A 27275-nucleotide genomic window follows, 5' to 3' on the forward strand; every position below is an offset into this window, starting at 1 on the left:
TATTAACTGTTATAGTGACACAGAAGATGAATCTGATTGCCAAAGAAGAGATCAATCACGCTGAATTAGGACAAAACAGCTTGTGAGGGCTCCGAAGGCACACCTCTGCTGTAATCCTGTGAGAACACTGAAAGCGATGTAGTGAGAGATGAAAGTTTTGCACAGAATAATGTCACATGTACTAAATGATGACCGATATGAATCTGTTGGACATCAAATTGTGGTCAGAGATTGAGCAAGTAGCCTGTAAGAAACGACACCTCGGCATCATTGACTGTTGGATGTTGTGCAATGCTGCCATCAATATGTGGTCTCATAGACTTCAGGCATTCATAAAGGCTAAAGTGGAACATTTCGAACACTGGGTGTTGCTATATGCATGTTATACATGTGGTCATTGCACGTGCAAAGAGCTGTAAATGATTTACTGATAAATAAAAGGTTTATGTGCTGTTCAAAGTTGTAACAGTATTTATGGCTAGACTAACACACACACATACACAATCCTCTTCTATCCTATCCTCTGAGAAAATCATGTTACCTGGCCAGTCTCAGAGGTTTCCATGAGAGTCAATTTTGTGTCTGTGATAGACGACTTTCTTTCTGCTATGCTATGATGGATAGCTGGGTGGTTGATGGAGAGATATCAAAGAGTAGTTTATTCAGGAGTAGAGTCCAAAAGACGGCCTGTGACTAGTGGTGTGCCACAGGGTTCTGTTCTTGGACCACTGCTGTTTAATCTGTTCATTAACGATATAGGGAAGGGTCTAAGTGGGACAGTTCATTTGTTCGCTGATGATGCAAAGTTGGGTAGGGCGATAGTGAACGCAGAAGATGTCAAAGTCTTGCAAGATGACTTAGATAGATTGGAGTTCTGGACTAAGGAGAATGGATGTCAATTTAATGTGACAAAATGTAAGGTTATGCATTTTGGAGTGAAAAGATTAGCAGCAGTATACCACATTGGTGGAACTGTACTCCAAGAGATTGATGAGGCCAGGGACTTGGGAGTGTTGGTGGATAGGGAGATGAAGTTTAGGGGGGCACATTGCAAAAGTAGCTAAATCAGCTCATCAACTCACTTGGTTGTTGAAAAATACCTTGACAAGCAGAGACAAGCAAGTTATTGTACCTCTGTACCGAGCCCTAATAAGACCTCATCTCGACTACTGTGCCCAGATTTGGTCACCTCGGTTCCTTCTTGATGGGGAGGAGGTGGAGAGGATCCAGAGGCGAGTGACTAAGATGATAGCAGGTCTATGGAATGAACCATATGAGAACAGGTTGAAGATTTGTGGGTTGCAGAAACTAGTTGATAGGCGGAAAAGGGGAGATATGATTGAGACATTCAAATTGCTAAAAGGATTCTATAGGATTAATTCAGATGATATTTTTTGAGATCAGGACTAGTGGTGGGAGAACTAGGGGACACCCATGGAAGCTGGGCAAGAGCGTGGTTAGCAGGGGTGTTAGAGCTGGGTTCTTTACTTTTAGAGTGGTAAATGAGTGGAATAAGCTGCCAGAGTCTGTTGTGGGTGCTATGAGGGCTCTATGCAGGTACTATGCGAGTTCAAGGCAAGGTATAATAGATACTGTGAGAATGTTGAACAGTTGTGTGAACATGATGTTTAGGGCCTCCCTCGATGAGTTATTGTACCATTATTGTAGTTGTTGTACTAAGGACTCCTGGAGTAGCCCGTAGTAATAATAATAATAATCATCAACCTGAAGGTGGATTTGGAACGAACAGTGGCAGCATTTCTGTTGGATGTTGTGCAATGCTGCCATCAATATGTGGTCTCATAGACTTCAGGCATTCATAAAGGCTAAAGTGGAACATTTCGAACACTGGGTGTTGCTATTTACTGATAAATAAAAGGTTTATGTGCTGTTCAAAGTTGTAACAGTATTTATGGCTAGACTAACACACACACACACACACACACACACACAATCCTCTTCTATCCTATCCTCTGAGAAAATCACGTTACCTGGCCAGTCTCAGAGGTTTCCATGAGAGTCAATTTTGTGTCTATGATAGACGACTTTCTTTCTGCTATGCTATTTGATCTTGACATTCGAATGCTGGAATCTAACATTTCCTTTTCCTCATATGAACAGGATGTGGAGAAAATAAATTCAGGAGAACCCTCTTCAAAATGAACTTCACTTGCAGTGCTGTCTCTTGATAAGGACCTTGAAATATTAAGAAATGTAGTTTAATTATTCTTATATGAAAATTTAGCATATTTCCTATTAGAAAAAATACATTAATGTACTTGAACTAAAATCAGAACACAAAACTCCTCTCTTATTTAGAAATTATACAGTGCAGAAATGTAATATTTTAGATTCCTACTTTAATCTCTGATGTGCTAATTGCGTTTTATCCATTGTCCATAATATTTTAAAAATTTTATTTGCATTTAGCAGCTACACCAAAAATTAATGAGGATATCTAGCAAGATGAAGAAAAACAACTATTTATGAACAATTATTCATCCATGTTCCAAATCATGGAAAGTTGAATACACAGTATCGATTTTCATTTGTGGGAAAGGATGATCATTGTGATTTCAATAAGGTAGCATAAATTGATAGAATCCAGGCTAATGGATTATTATGCACAAATTTGAACAGTGGGTTTCATGGTGACAAGGATATGTTAAAAAGGGTCCAGAGAAGAAAAGGGAGTTCACAAAAGTAGTCAGTGGTCTTTGGAATGTGGACAGATTGAGAGAATGTAAATTACAAAGCCTTACAAAACAGGAGGAGGGGGGGGAATATGATTGAGATATATAAGCTAGTCACGGGTTGTTGTCAGTTGACATGGAAGAGATTTTTCATAGAATAGGAGAGGGGATAGAACAAGAGGCCATCCCTAGAAGCTGTATAAAGAGGGTGTGAGCAAAGGAGTGAGGACATGTTCTTTAAATGGAGATTGGATGGTAAGTGGAATGCATTGCCTGAGTGTGTTGTGAATGCAGACACAATAATCAGTTTAAGGAATGGTTGGATGAGATTATTTGTGTGTGATAGTGTGTAACTATGAGGTCAGATGTTAATAATAATAAGTTGCATATTGTATTTGATAAGGCTAGGCATTTTGGGATGATGGTGGACAGGGAGTTCAAGTTAAGGAGACATTGCAAAAGTGGGCAATATAACTCAAAGGATCAGTTGTATGTTGAAAAATATGACTAGTTGGGATAAGGAAGTTATCCTTCTTTGTACGACTGATATGACTACATTGAGACTACTGCTCAGATCTGATTGCTTTAGGAAGTAATGGAGAAGATCCAAAGGTGGACAACTAACTAGGATGGTGTGAGGTCAGTGGAATGTTTCCTGGAGGATGGATCAAAAAACTGGAGTTACAAATAAATTGGCTGATAGGAGGAACATATAACAGAAACATATGTTACTTAAGGTAGTTTTACAGAATAGATGCAAGGGAAATTTTTCAATACACAGTTGGAGAGAAAGAAGAAAAAGTAGTGGTCACCTGTGGATGTTTAGGAAAATTGTGGTCAGCAGGGATGATGTGACTAGATTTGTGTGTGTGTATATGTGAGAGAGAGAGAGCTGAATGCATAGAATGATTTGACAGAGATGTTTGTGAGTTCATGTGTGTGAGAGAGAGATTTTATGTGAATGGTTAGTGTACTAGGATTTTACCTCCCCCCCCACCCTCTTACAAGTTGACCTCTGTGGAAGCATTGTAATAATTTATGCTATTAGGCTGTAAATGGCTATAAATATCTACTGAAACCAATATATAACTAAATTTTGGAAAAAAGTTTTTTTTAATGTATAAATAATAAGCTCTTCAAAAAGACTATATAAAGAGAAAAGAATGATTGTTCATTAAAAGCAATGTTAGGTCATTGTTTTTAATTGCTAGTATGCAGTTATAAATTGCATACTAGCAATTAAAAACAATGACCTAACATTATATAAAATATATAATATAGTATATAAAACAATGTGATTTGGCAAGCCATTAAGTAAGTTGTAAAAAGTTTTACAACTCTTTTAAAAAGCAAACGTTTGAGTTTCAAGGAAAATTCTGTTTTTCCTTTTAACATTTCGCATCTTAAAATGCTAAATGTTTCTTCATCAGAAAATCCATTACTGGGCTTTCCCTGTATATGTAACTTTCCCTGAAAGTCCATTACTGGGCTTTCCCTGTAAATTAATGAAATTACAGTTTAGATCAGTGCTTCTTAACCAGTGTTCCCCAGAACACTTGTGTTCCGCGAACTGATTACAAGTGTTCCGCCGGCAAAAGATTTAACATGAGACTGTTCCGAGTGAAATTGGCTACTCTGAACCTAACAACTGAAGACTGCTGCGCATTGACTTCTAAACCAATGGAATATCATTTATAGGTCATGTGTTTGTAGGATATATTATATCTATGCACTGTTTTCTGCACACAGAATCCCTAGTTTCAAAAGCATTACTGGAAATATTAAAACCTGTACTAGCCCAAGTTGTAAATATGGTAAATTATATCAAGTCAAGACCTTTAAAAGCACGCCTTTTTTAAAAAACTTTTGCATATCTTTGGAAACCAAGAATCTTTGCTTTTATAATCCAGGAGTAAAGTGCTATTCCTAATTTTAGAACTTAATGAATTATTGGCCTTTTTTCAATGGCCAATATACAGATGCTTTTGTAAAATTTCTTGAAAATGATATTTGGTGTGCTAAAATGGCATATTTTTAATTACTTAAATAACATGTTAATACAAGTAATAATAGAAAATGAAAATATTTTGACATCCACTGACAAATTGTCAGCTTTTCAGAAAAAAAGTATCTCTTTGGAAAAACTCGCATATCAGAAAAAAATACAGTAGATAATTGCAGGCGTAGACTTCTGTGGCTAATTGGTTCAAAAGATATATTTCAGTGATTACACCACATTTTTTATTATTCAGTTATACAAAATACTGAAATAATAGTTCGCAACAAGTTTCATAAATCATAGGATTTACATCTTCAGGGGGTAAATAGTATAACTTAAAGTTTAAACAAGAGAATTAATAAATACAAATCATAACCGTCTGGCTATTCATAAACTCAAATAACAGAATGCAGATATAAAACGTTATTGAGGTTGAATAATACTGGACGATGTCACATGTTCTTGTTCACATGTTGGGTTTTTTTTTTTGCATATTAGCAGCTTCTTTAAATGTTCTTAATATAACTGTTGTTTTCTATGTATGACATCATCGTTTTTTGCCAGAGTACATCATGTCCAGTGGAAGTGGTATGGTAAGCAAGACCCGTTTTTTTGTTCTCTTTTGTATTGTACGTCATTTTGGTGTCCAGCCATGCGTATTTCTCCAGATCTTCCTGTCTGTCCTACGTAGCAAATACTGCAACAGCAATGGATTTTTGTAGACTCCTGGTTTTTTAAGAGGATGATGAGGTGGTTTTGGTGGATGTAGAAAATGGATGTAGAAAAAATCTTGAGATTTTTTCCATAGGAAGGAAGGCTACTTTTATGTTGTGTTTGTTCATTAATTTGGCTAGCTTATCTGTAACATTTTTGATATAAGGAAGCAAGATTGCGTTTTTGTAATCCTGTTTTATTGTGTTGTTAGCTGGAGGCATTTTAAGGATTCTCTTGATGGTTTTTGTTTCATATTCATTCTGTTGGAGGATTTGTGTTAAGCATTTTAGTTCTTCATTACATCTTTCTTGTGTGCTGGAGATATTGTATGCTCTGTCTCAGAGTTTTAATTAAGCTTATTTTTTGTGAAGGATAGTGGTGTGAGGTTGCATTTAGAAATCTTCCAGTGTTTGTCAGCTTCCTATATACTGAGAAGGAGAGTTTACTTTATTCATTAACTTCTAATAGAATATCTAGAAAAGGAAGTTTTTTAATTTCTTCTTGTTCTAAAGTGAATTTTATGGTGTTGTGCAAATTATTGAGATAATCTTTGAAATTGACAAGTTCATCTGTTGTTCCGTTGAATATGATGAAAATATCGTCCACATAGCGTAGCCATATTTTTGTTTATGGTAATTCTTAAGAGCATTGTTTTCAAATTTTTCCATAAATAGGTTTGCTAATACCGGTGATAATGATGAACCCATCGCCAGTCCTTTTTGTTCCCAGATTCTGTCTTGATAGATGAAAAAAGTATTGTTTAAAAAGATTTAAGACGTCCGGAAGGAAGAGGGCTTCTAGGAGATTCAAAATTTCCTGTCTCGGGATGTTTGCAAACAAGCTGATAATGTCTAGACCTGCTAAGATGTCTGTTGGACCAATATATATATCTTTCACTTTTTCTATGTTTATATTTACTATTTTTTATGAAGGAAGATGTTTTTCCTATATGTTGTGAGATCATGTTGGTGAGGTATTTCTCCAAGTTGGAAGTCGGTGAATCTCTTCCATCTACTATTGGTCTTAAAGATCTTTGCAACACCATATATTCTTGGTATCAAAGGATGTTTTGATTGTAAGTATTTTTTAAGTTCTTCCATCCAGAGAGGCACTTTTTTTTATTAAATCATTTGTTTTTTTGTGTATATGCCAAGTCGGGTCTCTGTCAAAGGGTTTGTATCTTCCAGGAGACTTTTCATTTTGTTATCATATTCTGTAGCATTTAAAATGTTTTCGACAGTTGCATTGCCTTTATCCGCTTTGATTATGACAATATTTTTGTCATCCTTTAACTTTTTTAAGGCAAACGTATTCATTGTAAGGTAGATTCCTACGAGGTAATCTGCTTTTTAATAGTAATGCTGTACTTTCTATATGGATAAGATCTGCCATGTTGTGTGGTAGATTTCTAATTCCTTTTTCTATTTGTGCATTGATATCAATTTTTGGTAGGAAATGTGGGGTTAAGATGAAGTTAAAACCCTTAAGTAAAAGGTTATTCTCTTCTTTTTGTTAGGACTCTCAAAGAAAGGTTAATAACTACTTTTGAATGATCGAGTTGTTTTTTTTTTTTTATGTATTTCCTTCTTCTGTTCTGAGCTTGCTATTGCTTTGTTCAATGTAACACTATCGATGTTGTTCCATAGGTAGGATGGAAGAGATGTGGCCAGTTCATTATGAAGAGAAAAAGTGTTATTACTAATTAATGCTAATTCAGCTCCAGTGACTGTAATTCTTTCTCTCAGAAAAGCTAGTTCGATTTTATGATAAATTCTAAAAGCCTTGTTTGAATGGAACATGCGTTTGATTTTGATGAATTTCAGGATGACTTCATTATCTCTGCATCGGATGAGGAAAATTAGACGGTTAATGAAGCTGAGATGTTTAATGCGTAGTTTCTCTAGTTGTATAACTTTATGCCAAAAGCACTCACCGTAAGTTTGTAATTGTAGGCATAGACTTCTGTGGCTAATTGGTTCAAAAGATATATTTCAGTGATTACACCACATTTTCTTTTATTATTCAGTTATACAAAATACTGCAATAATAGTTCCGGACAAGTTTCGTATATCGTAGGATTTACATCTTCAGTGGGTAAATAGTATAACTTAAAGTTTAAACAAGAGAATTAGTAAATATAAATCATAACCGTCTGGCTATTCATAAACTCAAATAACAGAATGCAGATATAAAGCGTTATTGAGGTTGAATAATACTGGACGATGTCGCGTGTTCTTGTTCTCGTTCATACAATCCAAGCTCAGATTGAGGTAGATTTTTTATTAGAGCTGACCACACTTGGAGAATTAAACCTTGATTTTTATTGCATTGGGTTGGGTTTTTTTAACATATTAGCAGCTTTTTAAATTTTCTTATATCACTGTTATTTTCTATGTATGACATCGTCGTTTTTTGCCAGAGTACATCGTGTCCAGTGGAAGCGGTATGGAAAGCAAGACCCGTTTTTTGTTCTCTTTTGTATTGTATGTCTTTTTGGTGTTCAGCCATGCGTATTTCTCCAGATCTTCCTGTCTGTCCTACGTAGCAAATCCCGCAAGAGCAATGGATTTTGTAGACTCCTGGTTTTTTAAGAGGATGATGAGGTGGTTTTGGTGGATGTAGGAATCTTGAGATTTTTTCCATAGGAAGGAAGGCTACTATTATGTTGTGTTTGCTCAATTTAAAGAAGCTTCTAATATGCTAAAAAACCCAACCCAATCCAATAAAAATCAAGGTTTAATTTTCCAAGTGTGGTCAGCTCTAATAAAAAATCTACCCCAATCTGAGCTCGGACTGTATGAACAAGAACATGTGACATTGTCCATTATTATTCAACGTCAATAACGTTTTATATCTGCATTCTGTTATTTGAGTTTATGAATAGCCAGACATTTATAATTTGTATTTATTAATTCTCTTATTTAAACTTTAAGTTATACTATTTACCCCCTGAAGATGTAAATCCTATTATTTACGAAACTTGTCGGGAACTATTATTTCATATTTTGTATAACTGAATAATAAAAAATATGGTGTAATCACTGAAATATATCTTTCGAACCAATTAGCCACACAAGTCTACGCCTGCAATTACAAACTTACGGCGAGTGCTTTGGGCATAAAGTTATACAACTAGAGAAACTACGCATTAAATATCTCAACTTCATTAACCGTCTAATTTCCCTCATCCGATGCAGAGATAACGAAGTCATCCTGAAATTAATCAAAATCAAATGCATATTCCATACAAACAAGGCTTTTAGAATTTATCATAAAATGGAACTAGCTTTTCTAAGAGAAAGAATTATAGTCACTAGAGCTGAATTAGCATTAATTAGTAATAACACTTTTTCTCTTCATAATGAACAGGCCACATCTCTTCCATCCTACCTATGGAACAACATCGATAGTGTTACATTCAACAAAGCGATAGCGATCTCAGAACAGAAGAAACATACATTAATTCATAAGTTCAACTTACTCCTTCAGAAGAAGGAAATACATAAAAAACTAGATCATTCAAAAGTAGTTATTAACCTTTCTTCAAGAGTCCTAACAAAAGAAGAGAATAACCTTTTACTTAAGGGTTTTAACTTTGCCTTACCCCCACGTTTCCTACGAAAAATTGATATAGCACATAGAAAAAAGAATTAGAAATCTACCGGAAAACATGGCAGATCTTATCCGTATAGAAAGTACAGATTTACTATTGAAAAGCAGATTACCTCGTAGGAATCTACCTTACAATGAATGCACTTGCCTTAAAAAGTTAAAGGATGACAAAAATATTGTCATAATCAAAGCGGATAAAGGCAACGCAACTGTAGTTTTAAATGCTACAGAATATGATAACAAAATAAAAAGTCTCCTGGAAGATACAAACCCTTAGACAGAGACCCAACTTGGCATACACACAAAAAAACAAATGATCTAATAAAAAAAGTGCCTCTCTGAACGGAAGAACCTTAAAAAATACTTATAATCAAAACATCCTTTGATACCAAGAATATATGGTGTTGCAAAGATCCATAAGACAGATATACCTTTAAGACCAATAGTAGATGAGATTCACCGACTTCCAACTTGGCGAAATACCTCACCAACATGATCTCACAACATATAGGAAAAACATCTTCCTTCATAAAAAATAGTAAATATTTCATAGAAAAGCGAAAAGATATATATATTGGTCCAACAGACATCTTAACAGGTCTAGACATTATCAGCTTGTTTGCAAACATCCCGAGACAGGAAATTTTGAATCTCCTAGAAGCCCTCTTCCTTCCGGACGTCTTAAATCTTTTTAAACAATACTTTTTTCATCTATCAAGACAGAATCTGGGAACAAAAAGGACTGGCGATGGGTTCATCATTATCACCGGTATTAGCAAACCTATTTATGGAAAAATTTGAAAACGATGCTCTTAAGAATTACCATAAACAAAAATATGGCTACGCTATGTGGACGATATTTTCATCATATTCAACGGAACAACAGATGAACTTGTCAATTTCAAAGATTATCTCAATAATTTGCACAACACCATAAAATTCACTTTAGAACAAGAAGAAATTAAAAAACTTCCTTTTCTAGATATTCTATTAGAAGTTAATGAATAAAGTAAACTCTCCTTCTCAGTATATAGGAAGCTGACAAACACTGGAAGATTTCTAAATGCAACCTCACACCACCATCCTTCACAAAAAATAAGCTTAATTAAAACTCTGAGACAGAGCATACAATATCTCCAGCACACAAGAAAGATGTAATGAAGAACTAAAATGCTTAACACAAATCCTCCAACAGAATGAATATGAAACAAAAACCATCAAGAGAATCCTTAAAATGCCTCCAGCTAACAACACAATAAAACAGGATTACAAAAACGCAATCTTGCTTCCTTATATCAAAAATGTTACAGATAAGCTAGCCAAATTAATGAACAAACACAACATAAAAGTAGCCTTGCTTCCTATGGAAAAAATCTCAAGATTCCTACATCTACCAAAACCACCTCATCATCCTCTTAAAAAACCAGGAGTCTACAAAAATCCATTGCTGTTGCAGTATTTGCTACGTAGGACAGAGAGGAAGATCTGGAGAAATACGCATGGCTGAACACCAAAAAGACGTACAATACAAAAGAGAACAAAAAACGGGTCTTTCTTTCCATACCACTTCCACTGGACACGATGTCATACATAGAAAACAACAGTTATATAAGAAAATTTAAAGGAGCTATTAATATGCTAAAAAATCCAACCAAATGCAATAAAAATCAAGGTAATTTAGATTAAGAGTGACTGACCTGCAGAGGGAGATAGATGAGTTGAATGAGGAGGTGGAATGTCTCGTAAATGAGAGCAGAAGTATGAAAGATAAGATTAGGAGAATGGAAGAGATAAATGCAAGGCGAATCAGAGTAGGAGAGAGAGAGAGAGAGAATTTAAGGAGAATGAGTGAGAGGTATGGGGGTGCTAGAAGAGGAGAGAACAGAAACAGTAGAAGAGAGGCAATGAGAGAGAGGTATGGGAATGCTAGCAGACGAGAGGATGGAAACAGTAGGAGAGACGGAATGAGAGAGAGATATGGAAGTGATAGAAGAGGAGAGAATGGAAACAGTAGGAGAGAGAGAGGTATGGGAAAGCTAGAAGAGAGAATAGCAGCAGAGGAGAGGGAATGAGAGAGACCTATGGGAATGAAAGAAGAGGAGAGAATGGAAACAATAGGAGAGCAGAAATGGTAAGAGGTATAATGTATGGTGACTCAATAATCCTTGGTGTTCAAGATAGGATGCGTGAGGAGTGTTTGCCAGGAGGAACAATAGAAAGGGTGGCTATGGCAATTAAGAGAAGTGAAAGGGTGGATGAGATGATTGTGATGGTAGGAATGAATGACTTGAGTGGTAATGTAAGTCAGGCAGCGAGAGATATGAGGTTTTGCTTGAGACTGTATGAAAGAAGACAGAGAGAGGAAAAATAGTGTGCGTGTTGCCTAGGTATGATAATGATGAGCTGAGCAGAAGAGCGGTTATATTGAATGGCATAATAGCAAGAATGTGTGACAAGAGAGGATTGGTATATGTGGATGCTTGGAGCGCATTTGAGGAAAGAGAGGAATTGTATGCGAGAGACCGTTTACATTTGAATGAGGAAGTACATATGCATTTGGAGAGATTGCTGTTCTGAACGAGTCAGTGTGTCCCACGGAGGATGATAGCAGGGGTGGCCTCTTGTGGGAATGGATATTGGGAGAAGGCAGATGATGCTAGGTAACACTGAGCCCAGTGGAGTCTAGAAGGGAAAATGCTGGGTATAGAAACAACGGCATTTATATGCTTTATACTAATGCCAGGAGTATCCGGAATAAAGGAGAGGAATTGGTGGCGCAGATAGCATCAGCCTGGCCAAAAATTATTGGGATCACTGAGATGTGGTTGACAGAAGAGGATATAATAACAGGAATAGAAGTTGCTGGGTATAGCATTTTTCATCAGGATAGGAGGGGAAAGCGTGGTGGTGGGATATTGCTTATGATAAGTGATGACCTATGTCCTCTAAGAGTGGGGGCTCTGGAAGGAAGTGAGACAAATGATTTTGAGAGCATATGGTGTGAGGTAGAGGTAGGCAAGACAGGATATTTAGTGGGGTGTTGCTACAGACCCAGGAGCACGGAGGATGGGGACCAGGAGATGTTTAGACAGCTAAGTTTGGCAAGTGCATGAAGAATGATTGTTATGGGAGATTTTAACTACAGTAGTATAAATTGGAGAGAGGAAGACGCATGTAGCAATAGTGGAATGGAATTTCTAGAATTCTTGAGGGACAAATGTCTTAGGCAACATGTAAGAAGAGTTGATAATAACTGAGATGACATCTCTCCCACCAGTTGGAGAGAGTGACCATATAGTTTTGACTTGGAAAATTAATAGACATGCAGGAGTATCAAAGAGACGGGAACTTATGTGGAATTATAATGCAGGTGATTATAATAGTCTTAGACGTCAACTTCGGGAAGTTTCATTGGAAGGCGGGATATCGTTAGTGCATGGAAAATTGTGAAAGAATATTTGTTAGCAACAATGGTAAGTTGTATACCACGAGTGAAGAAGAAAACACAATTTGGAGTAAAGTGGATGACAAACAATATTAAACAGGAATTGCATGTGAAAAAGAGGCTATGGAAGAGATATAAGGAGACAGGTGAAGAGAGGACGTGTGAAGAATATAAGACACAGGCAAGAAGAGTGACTGGTATGGTAAGGAAAGCGAAACTGGAATATGAGAGGAGATTGGCCCTAAGATCCAAAGAAAATCCTAGGGAATTTTTTAGCTATGTGGCCAGTAGGAGGAGAAATGACTGTGGAAGAATGATATTGTGGGATAAAAATGGGAATAAGTGACTGATGCAGAGGATATAGTGGAATTGTTCAATGACCACTTTATTGGAGTATTTCATCCTGGAGGAGTCAGTTTTAATGCTAGAGGGTTGGGCAGGTTCAAGGTTTAGAGGTACAGGATGAGAGTGTGTTTGAGATACTGAGAACTCTGGATGTCAGTAAAGCTTTAGGACTGGATTTCACCATGAGTTTTGAGAGAATGTGCTGGGGAACTGACAGTGCCTTTAACCTAGCTTTTCAATGAAAGTCTAGCTTCGGCAAAGGTGCCCAGGGAATGGAAGGAAGGTAAGATAGTGCCATTGCATAAGGGTGGTAATAGACCGGAAGTGTCTAATTATAGACCAGTCTGTGTGTCATCAGTAGTTGTTAAGATCTTGGAGAAAGTAGTGAGGGACCGTATACAGCATTGGGCAGATGAGGGTAATGTTATCTGTGAGAGTCAACATGGATTTGTGAAAGGGCACTCTTGTTTTAGCAATATGCTAGCCTTTTATAATAAAGTTACAAGAACATTAGATGAGGGAAAAACGCATATACTGCAATTTTCTTAGACTTAGCAAAGGCATTTGACAGGGTGCCACATGATAAGCTGATATTTAAGTTGCAACACATGGGTCTGGATGTCAGATTGGTCAACTGGATTCAGGATTGGCTGTCTGATAGGTATCAAAGAGTTGTGTATGGTGGAGCAGTTTCAAGGAGACAGAGGGTTACAAGCGGGGTCCCACAGGGATCAGTACTAGGACCTATATTGTTTAACCTTTATATCAATGACATTGCCAGTGGATTGCAAGGGGATATTCAGTTGTTTGTGGATGATGCAAAGCTGGGAAGGATTATTAGTAATAGTGCAGATGTGGTAGCCCTGCAGGAGGATTTGAATAAGCTAGATAGATGAGCAAATGAATGGGTGTATCTGTTTAATGCAGCAAAATGTAAGGTCTTGAGGTTTGGGAAACATTGATCAGATGCTGCATACTCTATGGGAGGAGTTATACTGGAGGAAGTAGGGGAGACAAGAGATCTGGGGGGTTGATGATTGATAGAAACCTGAAGTTTAGGGGACATATTGCAAAGGTGGTGAGGGTAACACATAGGATTGCTGCAATTATGTGAAGGACACTGATCTGCAGAGATAAGAGGGTTATCATTCCGTTGTATAAGTCTCTGATCAGACCACACTTGGATTATTGTTCTCAGATTTGGTCACCATTATTTGAAGGGGATAAATTAACTGTGGAAAGGATACAAAGACGGATGACAAAGATGGTCTCAGGACTGTACAAGAATAGTTATGAGAATCGGCTGAGGGAATGTGGACTGCAGAGTTTGGCAGATAGAAGAGGTGATATGATTGAGACTTTTAAATTGTTGAGAGGTGGTTACAGGGTTGACTCTGGGGAGTTCTTCACTTTGTTGAACAGCAGGAAGTAGTGATGACAAGAGGCATTCCTGGAAGTTATGAAAGGAAACTGTGAGCAAGAGGGCGAGGAGTGGTTTCTTTGCATGGAGTGTGGAAAGCATTGTTTGATAGAGTGGTGATGGTGAGAACGGTCAATGAGTTTAAGGAGTGGTATGATATACTTTGTTTTTATTAGGGGGGGATCTCCCCACGATGAGTCTTTTGACTCCATGGAGGCCTGAATAATAATAATAATAATAATTAATTCTTCATCAAATGTGGTCAGCTCTAATAAAAAAACTACCTCAATCTGAGCTCGGACTGTATGAACGAGAACAAGTGACATCGTCCAGTATTATTCAATGTCAATAACGTTTTATATCTGCATTCTGTTACTTGAGTTTATGAATAGCCAGATGGTTATGATTTGTATTTATTAATTCTCTTGTTTAAACTTTAAGTTATACTATTTACCCCCTGAAGATGTAAATCCTACGATTTACGAAGCTTGTCGGGAAGTATTATTTCACTATTTTGTATGAATAATAAAAAATGCGGTGTAATCACCGAAATATATCTTTTGATACGGTAGATATATTTCCATCGCTCCATAATAAAAATGCCGAGGGAATTATTTTCGTTATAACAGAACAATTAACAATACTTGGAGAAAAGATTTCAATTTACTTTCCTTCCTTAAATACACACAATTATGACTTAATATGAAATCCATTTGGCACAGTTAATATATCAAGTTGTGAATTTTCGTTACAAGAAGAACAATTAGTTACCTTGTCAACAGAGTGTACTCTAAAAATGAAATTCTCTAACATAACTCTTGAGGAATTTTGGATTTTTGTCCAAGCCGAATACCCAGCTCTCTCTCTCTCCACAAGGGCACTGAAAATTTTGTTAGTTTTTAATATCATATTAGTGTGAGCTCGGTTTCTCAATACTAATATAGACAAAGAGATGAGGGTAGCGATATCACATATTAGACCTTATATTGCTGAAATCTGCAAAAGCCGAGAAGTTCAAGTATCACATTAAAATAAGTTCCATTTTTATAAAAGGCAAGTCCATGCATATTTTTATTGTTAGTTTTATGCTTTTCTTACCCTAATGCTTTTGGTGTTCCCAAAAGTTTTTATAATCGAAAGTGTTCCATGACTTCGAAAAGGTTAAGAACCACTGGTTTAGATAGAGGAAGCACACATCTATTAATCCTTAATTCAGCATGTGAAATATACAGAGCATCCCAGAGCAAGAAAGAAAATAGCAGCTATCTGTAATGCATGAAATACGGCTGGCCCCTTGTATATTCTGTGGCAATCTCCCTAAAGATCATGTAAAATTTAGACATGTTACTATATGTGCAATTCTCTCTCATTTTGCATATCTCATCATGTTGTAAATCACAGTCTTTCCTTAACAAATCCATGCTAGTCCTTATAAAGAATCTTGCTTTTAGCAATTCTAAAATAGATCCTAGCTCTCATTAACTTTGCCAACATCTTAACCACTGCAAGTATAGGAGTGGCTTGTAGCAAAGCCACTTGCTACCTTACCCATTGGTGCAGTGATATTTTATTTTCCTTTGACTCTTGAGACCTTCCTTTTGCAAGGTTCTCATTAAACAACCAAGTCAAATCACAAATAATTATTATTATTATTTGACACCTCCAGGGAGTCCAAAGACTCATCGAGGGAGAGTGTGCCAACAGCATCGAACGATTGGTCCCCTTCCAACTACTAACGGTGCTCAAACTTACTTAACTGAGCCATTAGTAGCAGAGGCTCTACCAATCGACCAACCTTTTCCTGGAATATTTCCTTAAAATGCAGGCCAACATGCCAAATATTTTGTTCCCACTTTAACTAAGTTTACTTAATGCCTTGAATACTTTCTGCTTACTCAATTTTAGCCCTTCTTCCACCATTCTGTCCTTACCTTTGTACAATTGAATCAATCTCAGCAGCATGAAATAGCTGAATGAAATGACTATATACTTCAAATATATCCTTTTCATTAACTACCTGATTGCTATATTAGCAGTCAGTCAATACATCCTTCCTTCTCCCATATCGTTCTTCCTTCTACAGGCATATATCAAAAAGAACTTTGCAGAATTTTTCTTGGGCTGAGTAGCTAAGTGCTATTCATACTGTTTTCTCTTATGTCAACTTCCTAATTTGCTTATTATACTCTCATAAACAGACAAAAGCTTTAAAACAATTGGTAGGTTGGGATTCACAAAAACTGATTGACTATTTATACTGCACTCATAATGCCTTCTTCCAGATTCTTTTTCTGACCTCCCTATTCATTCATTTTATATGCATTTTATTCTGTTAAATTTTATATGGGTTTTTTTCAACTGAAAGTGAATTAGCTGATCTCATATGGAGGTAGCAAGGGTTTTTTTTCTCCCTCCCAAAAACTCAGGTTTCTAATCTCGTGTACAGGCAAATTGGCCTTGAGAATACACAATTTACAAAAAAATACTAGTGGTGGTGGTGGCAGTAGATGGTGATGAGTGTAGATGATAATAGTAGTAGCAGTACTTTGTAGGAGTACTGTGGTGGATTAAATGGTAGAGACAGAGTTGTAGATTACCCTCCCTCTACGAGTCTTTGGACTCTTGAAAGTTTATTTTTCACTTGGTTAGACTATAATAAATTTAGTTTAATCCTTTATCCAAGTGTGAGCAAAGTTTTCACCTGAAAGTATCTTCAGGACTGGGGTAAGGTGGTACAACACCGGACAACTCGTTGTAAAGATGGAGCAAGCTAACATCACTCCTATCTCAGTATCTCCCATAATGCAAACCACATCTCCTTGTGGATATGTATAATGTTATGCATTAAGGGAAGGGCCACTACCCAGACTAGTTTTGACCTTTATTGAGGTCTCTTCAGTGGGAGCCAGGCCCAAGTGGAGATACCAGGCAGAAGCATTAGCAAGGTCATCTCTATCTACAGGAGTTGCCAAATAAAGGTCAAAACTAGTCTGGGTAGTGGCCCTTCCCTTAATGCATAACATTATACATATCCGCAAGGAGATGTGTTTTGCATTATGAGAGATACTGAGATAGAAGTGATGTTATCTTGCTCCACCTTTGCAACGAGTTGCACCACCTTACCCCAGTCCTGGAGATACTTTCAGGCGCAAACTTTGTTTGCTCACACTTGGATAAAGGATTAAACTAAAATTTATTATAGTCGTTGGACTCATCAAGGGTGAGGAGTCCACAAAGTAATAATAACATCCTCAATATATATATCCAGGTATTGCAACTGTTAGCACATTTAACATATTCTTACATGCTTTCTCTTTCCCACCTCTTCCTGTTTTCACTTTTCTCTCCCCATTCTCCCTTTTCCTTTCAGCATTCATATCTGTTCTCTCACAAGTGCCTCTGCAGTGCAATTGGAAGAATGATGGTACATTCACCCTTCAATTCTCATCATGATGAGAGGAATATGTTTTTTTTTCCCCCCAACTGAAAGTGAATCAGCTGATCTCATATGGAGGTAACAGGGTTTTTTCTCCCGGAAACTCAGGTGTTTTTTTCATTCCGCACGAATGGGGAACACCACGATCCTCCAAACCACCTCCAAGCTGCTGATGTACCGCCCACTCTCATACAGCTTCACCTCATCCCTCTCATTCTCCAAGGCATAAGCCACCTGGTAACTGCCCTTATTAACATATTTGCAAATGTACTTTATGGACTTGATAGAGTTGCATAATTCCACATTGATGTGAGCATCAAAAATACATGACAGACAGGGTTGTAGGGCTAGACAACACCACCCAGCGGGTTGTCTAGCTCTATCCCAATGATTTCTATAGCGAAGCCATCATCATCAGCTGGAGACCTCCTCCAATACTGCAGGTATCCATCATCTCCTGTCTGAGTGTCCTTGAGAATTGATTTGGGGGAATTGGCTCTTGCTGCACCGGTCTCCTTTCGTGCAGGGCAAATTGTGGTTCAAGCTGCCACAGGGCTCACGAATCATGTTGGCCTTGATGATGTTATGGAGGAGAGTGTCTTGCTCAGGGTCAGATATTTCGGAACAGATGACTTTGTTGATCATATGAAGGAAGATGCACTGCTCTAGCTCTGTGTGAGGCAGGCCCTGCTTTTGCCATTCCACAGAGTATATGAAGCATCGCACTTTCCCAAACAGGCTGCCCTTGTTCACGAGCCATCTTCACCTTGAGATGGAATACCCTGGCTATGATGTTGTGACGATGATGGGACTTTTGCCCGGACAGCAGTGCATCTGTGATATCTTCCACCTGAGAATCCAGGTGAAAGTGATGAACGGATCAGGATGGCTGTAGTGGCAGACGTATGTCATGGCATTTTGAGTCTGCTCATGCATGTAGCAAGGTTCCCCCAGTGAAGGATGACGGGAGCATGATGACCATTTGACCCAGATGAATAACATCCTGCTTCCCCCATCGCATCCCTCAGATGAATGTAGCTGTCTGCCTTCAGCTGCACCTGGTTGTTCCTAAGGTAGCTCAACCTCTCAGTCTCTATTCTGGCATACGTGTCAACCAAAAATTGACTGAAGAGGGAGCTGAAGTACACCATGTGGTTGGCCTCCCCTTGCCTGATCATGATGCAGTAAGATAGAAGTGACTGTCTTCTTGAGGGGCAACTTAGTCTCAGGGTCATGCTGAGATGGGAGAATGGAGTACCCATCCTCACCATGGCAGAAAAGGAGCGGGTACTGCAGGGGATCATACCATCGGTGGATCTAGCTGATATGCCACAGTGTGCTGTCGTGACTCTGTAGCACAATGTCTCACTGTTTGAATTGCTGGCCAACAATCACCAGAGCTACCTCATTTGCTGTTGGTGCAGTGAAGCTACCTCCAAGAGCATTAACGGGCTTTCTATCTGTATGGATGATGAATTCAAACTTCTTGCAGGTTGGAGGAACCTTGTCCAGGAAGTCTTCAGATCCTTTATGTAGCTGTTAACATCATGTGGCATCCTCTGCAGTTGTTTGTCCAATCCCTGTTTGATGTCAGGAAATTTGCTGCACCTTAATTGCACTTCGCTTTTGTCCTTGCCGAAAAAATAGATTTGCAGGAATTGGGATTCCTGTTGAGGTGCTGACAGCAGACTGAACTTTGAAGGTTGGAATGAAGCCGTCTCGTCAAATCTGCTTGGAACTGAATGATGTCATGTTGTAGCAGCCATTGTAATTCTGAATATTTTATTTTTCCATTGTATATTTCCATGAAGTGGACGTGCTTGGAGTGACTGTCCATTACCAGGCTGTAGAGAGGCTTGGGCAGAAGTTCAAAGGGTGGGAGCTTCACCTTGCCAGTGCTGCAGCACATGCCACAGACCTCCTCTTTCCACTTGAGGGCATTGCAGTACTGACACTTGTGACTCATGGCACCCAGAGCTACAGTGCTGTCTGCCTCATAAACATCAGGATCATATGCCATGCCTGAGTGAGCCTTGACCTTCCATGGAAGTGCACCTTTCTACTCATCTTCCAGGATTGCTTTACTCATTCAAGATTCTGCTGCTCCGTGCACCTTGGGGTTATTTTGTTGGTACTTGGCCACTGCAGTGCAGTGCACTGCAGGATTACTCTGCGTATATTTCCTTGTCACATCCTTAAGTTGCTTCCTCTTTTCAGCCAGGAACCTTCTTGGGGACAGGAAGAGGTGATGGAGGTGGGAGGCAGAGTTCGGGCTGAGGGAGACATGGACACTTCTTCAGGTTCACATGGCAGGTATGCATCGAAATAGCCACTAGAAAGGTTCTGCATAAAGCGTAGCCTCCTCATGGGGTGACCTTCAGCACCAATATTCTTATAGACCTGCCCATTGCAGTAAACCTCGAAGATGAACTCTAACAGCTCTGCCGCCACCAGCTTACAAAAACCACCATAAGTAAAGGATCAGGACATGTGAACGAGGTACTCAGCAGAGCTGGTGTTGTTGTCCCCCCCCCTTTGCTGTCGTGGGACATGATGGAGAACTCCTCCCAGTTGTCCAGTGCATGCCTCACAATTAGTTCATGCACATTCCTAGCCATCAGTTGAGTGTCATACATAAGATAGGAGACGGATTGGAAGAGGCAGGCTCCATCTCCTTTGATAGGGACAACAGAGTGAGACACAATCTCCCAATTAACATTTAAAAACTCAACTGTCATACTGACTTAAAAATAAACAAATTTTTCACTTTTTAGTATGTTTTGTCCTTATTTTTATGGACAAAAAATAAGGGATTATTTGTGGAGGACAAAAAATTATTTGTCCTCCACAAAAAATTTTATGGACAAAATGCACTAAAAAGTGAAAAATAATCCTTTCTTAAATGTTAAAGATACCAAGCTATTTTAAATCTGGTTTTACTCCATTTCCCAAGTGAGCAACAGACAAAAAAGTCAAGTTTGCGCCTGCAAGTGTTGCAAGTCTAGCTGACCCTGCACGTAGTGCAAGACCAAGGCAACTCATGGTAAAAGTAGAATAAGCTCTGATCACTAATCTTAATATTAATGCAAAGCACATCTCCTGGAGGAGATGTATGATGCTTTGTATTAAAGGCAAGGGGGGCCACTACCCAGAGACCGGTGTCGACCTTTATTGAGGTCTTATCAGTGGGAGCCGGGCTAGAAATACCAAGATTTTAGTAATACAGAGCTTATAAGCTTATATACTTTACCAGAACAAGTTACCATAAGGTGTTTTAACCTTATTAAATAAAAATCTCAGGAGGAGATATAAATGTAGAAAGTATTTTACCTTGGGTATAATAAATGTTAAAGATACCAAGCTATTTTAAACCTGGTTTTATTCCATTTCCCAAGTGAGCAAACAGACAAAAAAAGTCAAGTTTGCACCTGCAAGTGTTGCAAGTCTAGCTGACCCTGCACGTAGTGCAAGACCAAGGCCACTCATGGTAAAAGTAGAATAAGCTCTGATCACTAATCTTAATATTTACCCTTAATGCAAAGCACTTCTCCTGGAGGAGATGTATGATGCTTTGTATTAAAACCAGGTTTAAAATAGCTTGGTATCTTTAACATTTATTATACCCAAGGTAAAATACTTTCTACATTTATATCTCCTCTTGAGATTTTTATTTAATAAGGTTAAAACACCTTATGGCAACTTGTTCTGGTAAAATACTTAAGCTCTGTATTGCTAAAACCTTGGTATTTCTAGCCTGGCTCCCACTGATGACTAGCCTAGCTGTTTTCCTGCACTAAGTTTTCAGAGCTGCATAGGCCGGCTGATTCAGGTTTGCTTTTCTTTTCCCACAAGTGTTGGATTTTCTGTTATTATATTACTTAGTTTACATTCATTTGTTAATAATTTACTAACTTGCTGGCTCTAGTGGAGACATTTTCTCCCCACTAGAGCGGGATTATTAGACTTTCAGGCTCATTTACTAACTTACTAACACTCTAAGTCGGTTGACTTAGAGTCAACTTCTTTTCCCTTTTTTTTCTATACGCAGAGTTATTATGAGCAAATTCGTTCAAGTCCACCCCAGGACGAGAACACTGGGTATTGAAGTGCCAGGTTTGGAGGAGCCTAGAGTCTTGACAAAGATCCTGAAAGAGACCATAGGAACACAGAACATTTACTCCTTCACCCCACACGGAGGAGGGAAATACATCATAGTAGTCAAAGACGTCGATTCAAGAGACAAACTTTTGGAGGGTTTCTCTGTACAAGGGAACCATATAACACCAGTCATGGTAGGGAGCCAAGTGAGGACGCTTCGAATAGACAGGTTCCCCATGGAGTACATCCAAGCCAGCGATGACCTGCTGGTACAAGCCTTTGCTAAGTGGGGAAAGGTGACTAACGTTAGGCGGAGCATTTCAAAAGAAGATCCCACTTGGTTCTCCAGGGAAGTAACTTTTACAATGGACATGAAGTTACCCGTGCCCAACTTAGTGAACATCGGTACGGCACGGGTTATGATCTACTACCCCGGAGTTCAGAGGCAATGCCTGCGTTGTGGCTCACTTGAACATCTGGGCAAAGAATGCCCCCGAGCAAAATGCTTTAATTGTGTCAGCACAGGGCACATAGCCATCCAGTGCCCTAACCCCTACCAAAAATGTAACAACCCCAAACACCGAGTTACCAGCTGCCCGTTAAGAACATTTGCAGAAAGAGCAGGGGCACCCATCGAATCGCTGACACAATCCCCTACCATGACTAAAGAACAAGGTGACTTCCCACAACTCCCCAATTCCACCGGGAAGAAAATCTTCAAGCTGACGATCCCCGGAAAAATAAAGAAAGCAGTTACAACTACCACCCCCGTAGCTACTTCTGCCACGGCAACATCAGCAGTAACGTCGGCGCCAGTTACAGAAGAACAGCCGGAAATAACAAAGACGGAACCAGAAAATACTAAACCGGAAACTCCTGTCGAAGCCGTCGTCCAACTGGCAACAATACCAGCCAGTAGTTCAGAGGAAAAGACTGCTTCATCTCAAGTAAGTGACCCCTCCCCTGCAGAAGACATGCTCCTTGAAGAGGGGGAAATAACTGAAATGCCGCCCCCACCACCAGAAACATCAAAGGCGGAAAAACGTAAAGAGGAATCGGCTCCCACAAAAGAAAAAAAACATAAATCCAAAGCAAGGAAGACTACAGACACTTCAGAATCAGAGATGGAGTTTGATTCCCATCCCCCCCCCCTTCAAGAGAAGACACCATCGAATAAAAAGAATAAAAAGATATACTGGGTCGCAATTCAACACCTTTACGTACAAGATCTCCAAAGACAAATTAACAAGCTTCAAGATAAAGAATAACAAACACGAGTTCGAAATCCTTGCGAACTCGTGTTCGACACTTGAAGCAAGCCTGCAGGGGGCCGGATATTCTACTTCCCCCCTATGTATCGAATCACTGACGAGACTCGTTAAACACCTGAGAATAGAAGATCTGGACCGGGCATAAAACATCCAATGATGCCACCAGCCTTTTGCATCGCCTCGCTCAACATCAGAGGCCTCCGATCACCACCCAAACAGGAGGCGGTCTGGAAATTAATGCTAGCATATAAATTTGCAAGAAACCCACTTCTACCACTTCAGAGATATGCAGGAACTTAGTCAAAAGTACCCCTAACATCCTATTGGAGCTTTTGCCCAACACCACTCCGTGCCGGAGTTGGGGTACTTATGCTAGCTCCCCTCCTAGGAGCTTCTCACAACATACAAAGGGATGCAGAAGGAAGAATTCTCGCCATAGACTGGAAGTACCGAGGCTGTACCACCCGGTTTCTCAACATCTACGCCCCGGCTCATGCATCTCTAAGACCAGCGTTCTTCCAGACCCTTAACAACTACCTCTATGGCGCCCATCACATCGTCATGATGGGTAACTTCAACTGTGTGGCAGACTCGGTCCTAGATAAAGTAGGGGGGAACCCAACATCAGGAACATCCGGCTATAGACATTTGGAAGTTCACCTTTGGAATGCTCTGCTCACCGATGTCTGGCGACATCCGAATCCCCACACCCGTGACTACACATGGTTCGGCCAGGGTGTTGGCACTCGGCTAGACCGAATTTACCTATCGCCATTGCTTCTTTCAAGAGCCGAGACGGTTAGGCACGTTAACATCAGTAACAATATCACGGACCACAAACTCATAGCGCTCAGGTACCACCATCTAGAAATGTGGAAATTGGTCCGGGCCCCTGGAAGTTACCATCGAACTTCCCGTCCCTTTTCTCAGCCCAGGTTCAACATCTCTGCTCCTCCTGGATGCAGGCAGGCTGGGATTGGGACACCTGGGCGCAGTTCAAATCCACCACCAAGAACAGAATGATCCAATGGGGCCAAGAACGTGCTTACCTTCACAGATCTCGGCTTCGAGACCTCTATAAAGAAAGGAGCTGGTTCATAGCCAGCCAACGCCAAGGAACACCATGTGACAACATCATCCAGGAAATCAACGGCGAAATAGACGCCGAAAAGCAAAGGCAAGCGGAGGAAAGGAACTTTAAAATAAGAACACAGCTGCGCTCGGAAGACAGGCCATCGGCCGCCTTTTATAACAGGCGCTTCACAAAATTCTGAGAGGAGAGAACCATCCTGTCCATCACGGAAGGCAGTAACATCTTCAACAACACTCCTGACATCCTGCATGCCTTCCAGAGGCACTACAATGAACTTTACTTTTATAACAGTGCCTCTACGGACTTCTCCTCCTGGACCATTCTAACACTCCCTGAACATATCAGAGCAGGATTGGATGCTCCCTTCACGGCGGCCGAAATAACAACGGCCTTTAAGCAATGTCGAGCCAAGAAGGCGCCTGGTCCAGACGGACTGGGGGCAGAGTTCTATCGTGAGGCATGGGACTTCATCCTCCCAGCTCTACTGGCACTTTTTAACATCTTCCTCAACACCGGGAACGTGCCAGGCGAGTTTGTGGAGTGCCATACGGTATTCATCCCCAAGGCCAATAGGGACCTATCCCTAATCAAGAATTGACGGCCAATCAGTCTTACCAACATAGACTACAAGATCCTGGCCGGAGTCATCAACAACAGACTCAAAGTGGGGATGAAATACGTTATCCACAGTACTCAAGTGTATGGTATCCCAGGCCGATCGATAGAATTCAACCTGTACCTCATTAGAGATCTGCTTTGTCTGGCATCCATTAAAAAACATCCAATGGCATTGCTTTCACTAGACCTCAACCGAACGTTCGACAGCATCCAACATTCATACTTGTTCTACATCCTCAAAGAAGTTTGCGTCAGCAATGGCCTCCTTTCCATCCTTCAGGGAGGCTATAACAACAGCTCCACCCATCTCCAAATCAACGGATACTTAACTGACCCCATTACCATCGAAAAAGGGGTCAAGCAAGGATGCCCGCTCAGCCCTCTTCTTTCTGCCCTGGTCCTTGAGCCTCTTCTTCAGGTAGTCAACAGCTCTCGTGCCGTTAGAGGAATACCACTCCCGCTCACCACGGAGGAATCCAAGATAACAGCATATGCGGATGACGTGGTGGGCACCCTTAGGGATAATGACTCCATTAGGAACCTTTTTAACATCCTTGACAGGTTCCAAATATCGGGATTAACACCTAATCCCGGCAAAACACAGTTAAAAACATATGGAGTCTGGGACCAGGATAACATTCCCCTTGGCCTAGTCCCTAAGGAAGATCCCATAACCATCTTAGGGGTACCCTTTACGGCACAGCCTGAAGTCGACGAAGACAACCTTACCACCAAGATCGTCGATAGTCTCAAGGATTGGAGAGTCGGACCGCTGTCACTTTCCTCCCGGGCCACAGTGATAAAAACCATTGTGTGCCCAGCATACCAGCACGTCGTCAACATCACCGACATCTCAGAACAAAAAGAGATTCGGCTATACAGGAAATCCCTAAAGTTCTTCTGGGGCAACTTACGTCCAGAGGTTGAAACCAAGATCCTTCAACTCCCAGGGAAGCGAGGGGGCTTCGGCCTCCCAGTTCTCAAGACACGATACCTGAGTAATACCGCTTTTAATCTGAAGAGGATACTGCAATCCAACCATCTTAGCAGTTATCTTGTTCGGTATTACTTGGGTTACAGGCTTTCCCTCTTTGGTATTCCATCCCACCAAGGAGCCAAGGCAGAAATTGTCCCAGAATACTACAACCAGCTCTGCCAGATCCTACAACAATTTAGCTCTTCGGGTACAGACATTACCAACATCCAGAGCAGCAAGAAATGGTACAACACCATCTTTGACCATCTCTACACTGAAGCTCCGGACCTGGGGGCCGTCGACAACAACATCCTCTTCGGCCACCTAGCAAGACATCGTGGCTACCCAACGAGGAAGGATCTGGCCTGGAGGATAGCATACCACAACCTTCCAGTCAATTATAACATCTGGAGGTTCCGTAACACCAGGAACCCCTTCTGTGACTTCTGTCATGGTGTGGACAATGTGGAGCATGCCTTCTATCAATGCCCGGTCTCTCTTAACATCTGGAGGAGGCTGAGTAGCGTGCTCCGCATTCCACTCCTAACGCAGGACCAAATCATCTACCTGCAGTTCACACCACCAACAAACAACAGGCAGAGGTTACTGATCTTCGTGATCAATGAAATCAACTATCACATCTGGAAGGTGAGGAAAAAACATGCCAACAACATCAATCCTCCCAGCTGGTTGGACATCTCCCGGATCATGCTATATTGCTTCTACGGGTCAACCCGACGCTTCCTGATGGTCGAAAAAGAGACTCTAGGTGAGCAGAAATTCAAGAACATCTGGTGCTCTCCTCCTCTCCTGTGCACTTTAAGGGGGGAGTGTTAAAGTTTGCACTCCTTTTGCTATAAAACATCTACAATGGAGTGCATCATAGCTCTGGTCCATCCATTTGAGGTTCTCGTCCCAGGTCTCCCACGGTGGTAATTTGGATGCGAACCCGGTCAGGGAAGGCCAACTCCATGCGGTCGACCCGGAAGGGGTTGATCACCCCGGGCGCCGATTACCCTCGTGGTCTTGGTCGAACAGCAGACCTGCGTGGCTAGCGGTGAAAGAGTCACACATCTGGGAGCTCTGAGCTTGTTAGATGAGAAGTATTAGCTGAGGCCTATTTCTTCTTCTTCCACCTTCCCATCATATTCCTTACCTCTCCTATTCCTCTACCCTTCCCCCCCTACCTCACCCCACTGTCACTGCCTCTCCCTACTTTCTCTTCACTTGAGGGGCACTCTGACCCCTTCTTCTATAGGCCAATGATGAGTTTTCCTTCACTCTTTCACTAGCCTAGCTCCCACGGTATTTCTAGCCTAGCTCCCACTGATGAGACCTAAAGAGAAAGCTCCATGTTCCAGTCTTCTTTTGGATTCCAGTTGCCAGTTACCAGATCCCGAGAAAGAGCTCCTATTCCAGTATTGTTTGGTAAGAACCCTTCTAGTTTTTCTTTTGTTGGTTTTTATTTTTTTTTGCAGCCTCGTTCCAATCGGTGCAGGTCCGTTTTAGGATATTTCCCTTCGGGGACTGAAATTTGCTATTCTGTTGGTAAGGT

General features: G+C 40.2%; 1 protein-coding gene across 3 annotated transcripts in view; it reads right to left on the reverse strand.

Moving 5' to 3' along the window:
- The window catches only part of LOC150104066 (multidrug resistance-associated protein 1-like), a 359631-nt gene that overhangs the window by 187062 nt on the left and 145294 nt on the right, over positions 1–27275 (reverse strand). For all 3 annotated transcript variants that reach the window (XM_090397253.1, XM_090397254.1, XM_090397255.1), the window contains one exon: positions 1992–2196. In XM_090397253.1, the coding sequence (XP_090253379.1) occupies positions 1992–2196 (205 nt within the window). The remainder of the gene's footprint in view (positions 1–1991; positions 2197–27275) is intronic.

Source organism: Typopeltis vanoorti, chromosome 8 (assembly GCF_054136105.1).
Source record: "Typopeltis vanoorti isolate ZY-2024b chromosome 8, IOZ_Tvanoo_1.0, whole genome shotgun sequence".
NCBI lineage: Eukaryota > Metazoa > Arthropoda > Arachnida > Uropygi > Thelyphonidae > Typopeltis > Typopeltis vanoorti.